Below are 2,071 nucleotides of genomic sequence, written 5' to 3'. Positions count from 1 at the left end.
AAACAATGATCAAAATCCAGTACACCACTAGCTGTATGTACCACTACCATTGATGGGAGTCTAAAATTTCTCTTTTGTTTTGAATTCTCATATAGAGCAAGTTCCTGGAAACCTTAACTTGGAGGCATAGTTTCAATGAGACTCATATACATAAAAATACCTATTATATCCTAGTGTATATAATATACAAGTATATACTATTATAGCCATATTTATACATATATAAGCTAGTTGACTCAAACAGAAAAAAGCAAGATACTTCAGGAAACGTTTTATTTTTTCAACAAGTTGCTATAATATAATTGAGAAAATCCTTGCCCTATATTATAAAACAAAAATAAATTCAGAATAAATTTAGAAATAAATTAATTCAGACATGTCTAGCACAAATCCATAGGTCCCCCAAGGACAAAGTCTAGGGTTAACTAATTAATAGTACTGATAATAGTCTAATTCTCCCTGCTAGGAAATTCATCACTTAACATGAAAAACATACATTTGATATGAGCTGACATGCTAATATGCAGGTTTTATACCATATGTATCACTAATGTACCTAAACACCTATGTTGAAAGCTAAGTAATTCTCCTCAACTTATCACAAAGTACATATTTACATAAAGTACCCGTGGTAGTTTTGTTAGTCACTGATACTTACATGCTTCACCTCAAATTCTTCCCTAAAATATGCATGGGATGCACATGGCCCATTCATAGTACATGATCAACAGAGGAAGTGTGTGAGGATGATGCATGGACGGTGGTACTCCTGAAACTACGATAACTCTGAAAGATGCTGTGGTTTTTGCAAATCAGAAAGAATCTTGTATGTTTTCCAAATAGTTCATGAAGATACTTCTTGAACCTTTCACCCACAAAAGCATAGATCACTGGGTTCAGGCAGCAGTGGATAAAGGACAAAACTTCAGTCACTTCTAGAGCCACATCTAGCTTTTTGCTTGTCTCACAGTCATCTATGATATGCAGGCTTCGCAGACTGTCCAGGAAAAGCATAATGTTGTAGGGCGTCCAGAACAGGAAAAAAACAATGACGACAACAAAAACCAGTTTTATTGCTTTATACCTGTTGCAGGTCTGGCACTTCTTCAAGTTTTTCAAGATGTGGGAGTAACAGAAAATGAGAATGCCAAGAGGGATCAAGAGGCCCATTATATTGACTTCAAAATTAGTCAAAAGCTTCCAGATTTGGTTATTATCTGCATAATAAGGCACACACTTTGTAGCATTATCATCAATGACCTCCTTGATATATATAAGGTTTGGAATAGAAATTAATAGTGCACATACCCACAATGCCATGCTTATAATTATGCCACGTAAGACTGTTCGAATTTTGAGAGCATGTATAGTATGAACAATGCTCAAGTACCTGTCTATGCTCATCACAGTTATTAAGAAGATGCCGCTATAGAAACCAATGTAGTAACTACCACATACTATTTTACACATTATATTTCCAAAAATCCATTGCCCTAAAGAATAGTAAGCCAGGAAAGGGAGGGAGAAAACAAACAGTAGGTCAGAGATGGCAAGATTCAGCAGATACACATCAGTCACGCTAGTCAGTTTCTTGCAAGCTACTAGAATCCAAATGACTAAGAAGTTTCCCACCAAGCCAAACACGAATAATAGGCTGTAAAGGACTGCAAAAACTACAGATGTAAATGTCTTAATTTTTTCCATGCTGCAGGTGGAAGCACCATGAGGATAATAATAGTCATCATAATAATCAGAAGTATTCAGAGAAGGTGTTGAAGTTGAATAATTCATCATGAGGTCACCTGTTAAAGAGCAAATATTTTAACATTCAGTATTTCTATTTATGGCTAAAATAGTATTCTAGGCACAATTCTTCTGCCAACAATTCCATGAAAGAAGAGTGAGGTAGACAGGGTCTCAGGATGTGTAATCAAATCGAATACAAGAAGAGGGCTATTCTATTCAAATAAAAGAACTTTTCCCCCCTAATGCTCACAGAGGATGATGAGTTGGACAGTGCACAGCATGAATAAAGGAATTGTCCCTTGGTCAGGTAGATAGGTTTCAGTTA

General features: G+C 35.8%; 1 protein-coding gene across 1 annotated transcript; it reads right to left on the bottom strand.

Moving 5' to 3' along the window:
* Window positions 1-711: 711 nt before the first annotated feature.
* Window positions 712-1,794, bottom strand: LOC149864569 (C-C chemokine receptor type 8-like). The gene has a single exon (XM_090048845.1). It carries the CDS (start codon window positions 1,792-1,794, stop codon window positions 712-714), a length of 1,083 nt encoding a protein of 360 aa, XP_089904971.1.
* Window positions 1,795-2,071: the final 277 nt, after the last annotated feature.

This window comes from Crocodylus siamensis, chromosome 5, assembly GCF_052110815.1.
Source record: "Crocodylus siamensis isolate JL-2025a chromosome 5, ASM5211081v1, whole genome shotgun sequence".
Classification (NCBI taxonomy): Eukaryota; Metazoa; Chordata; order Crocodylia; family Crocodylidae; genus Crocodylus; species Crocodylus siamensis.
Note: the sequence above shows the minus strand (reverse complement) of the source record. Positions and strands in the feature narration are given on the sequence as shown.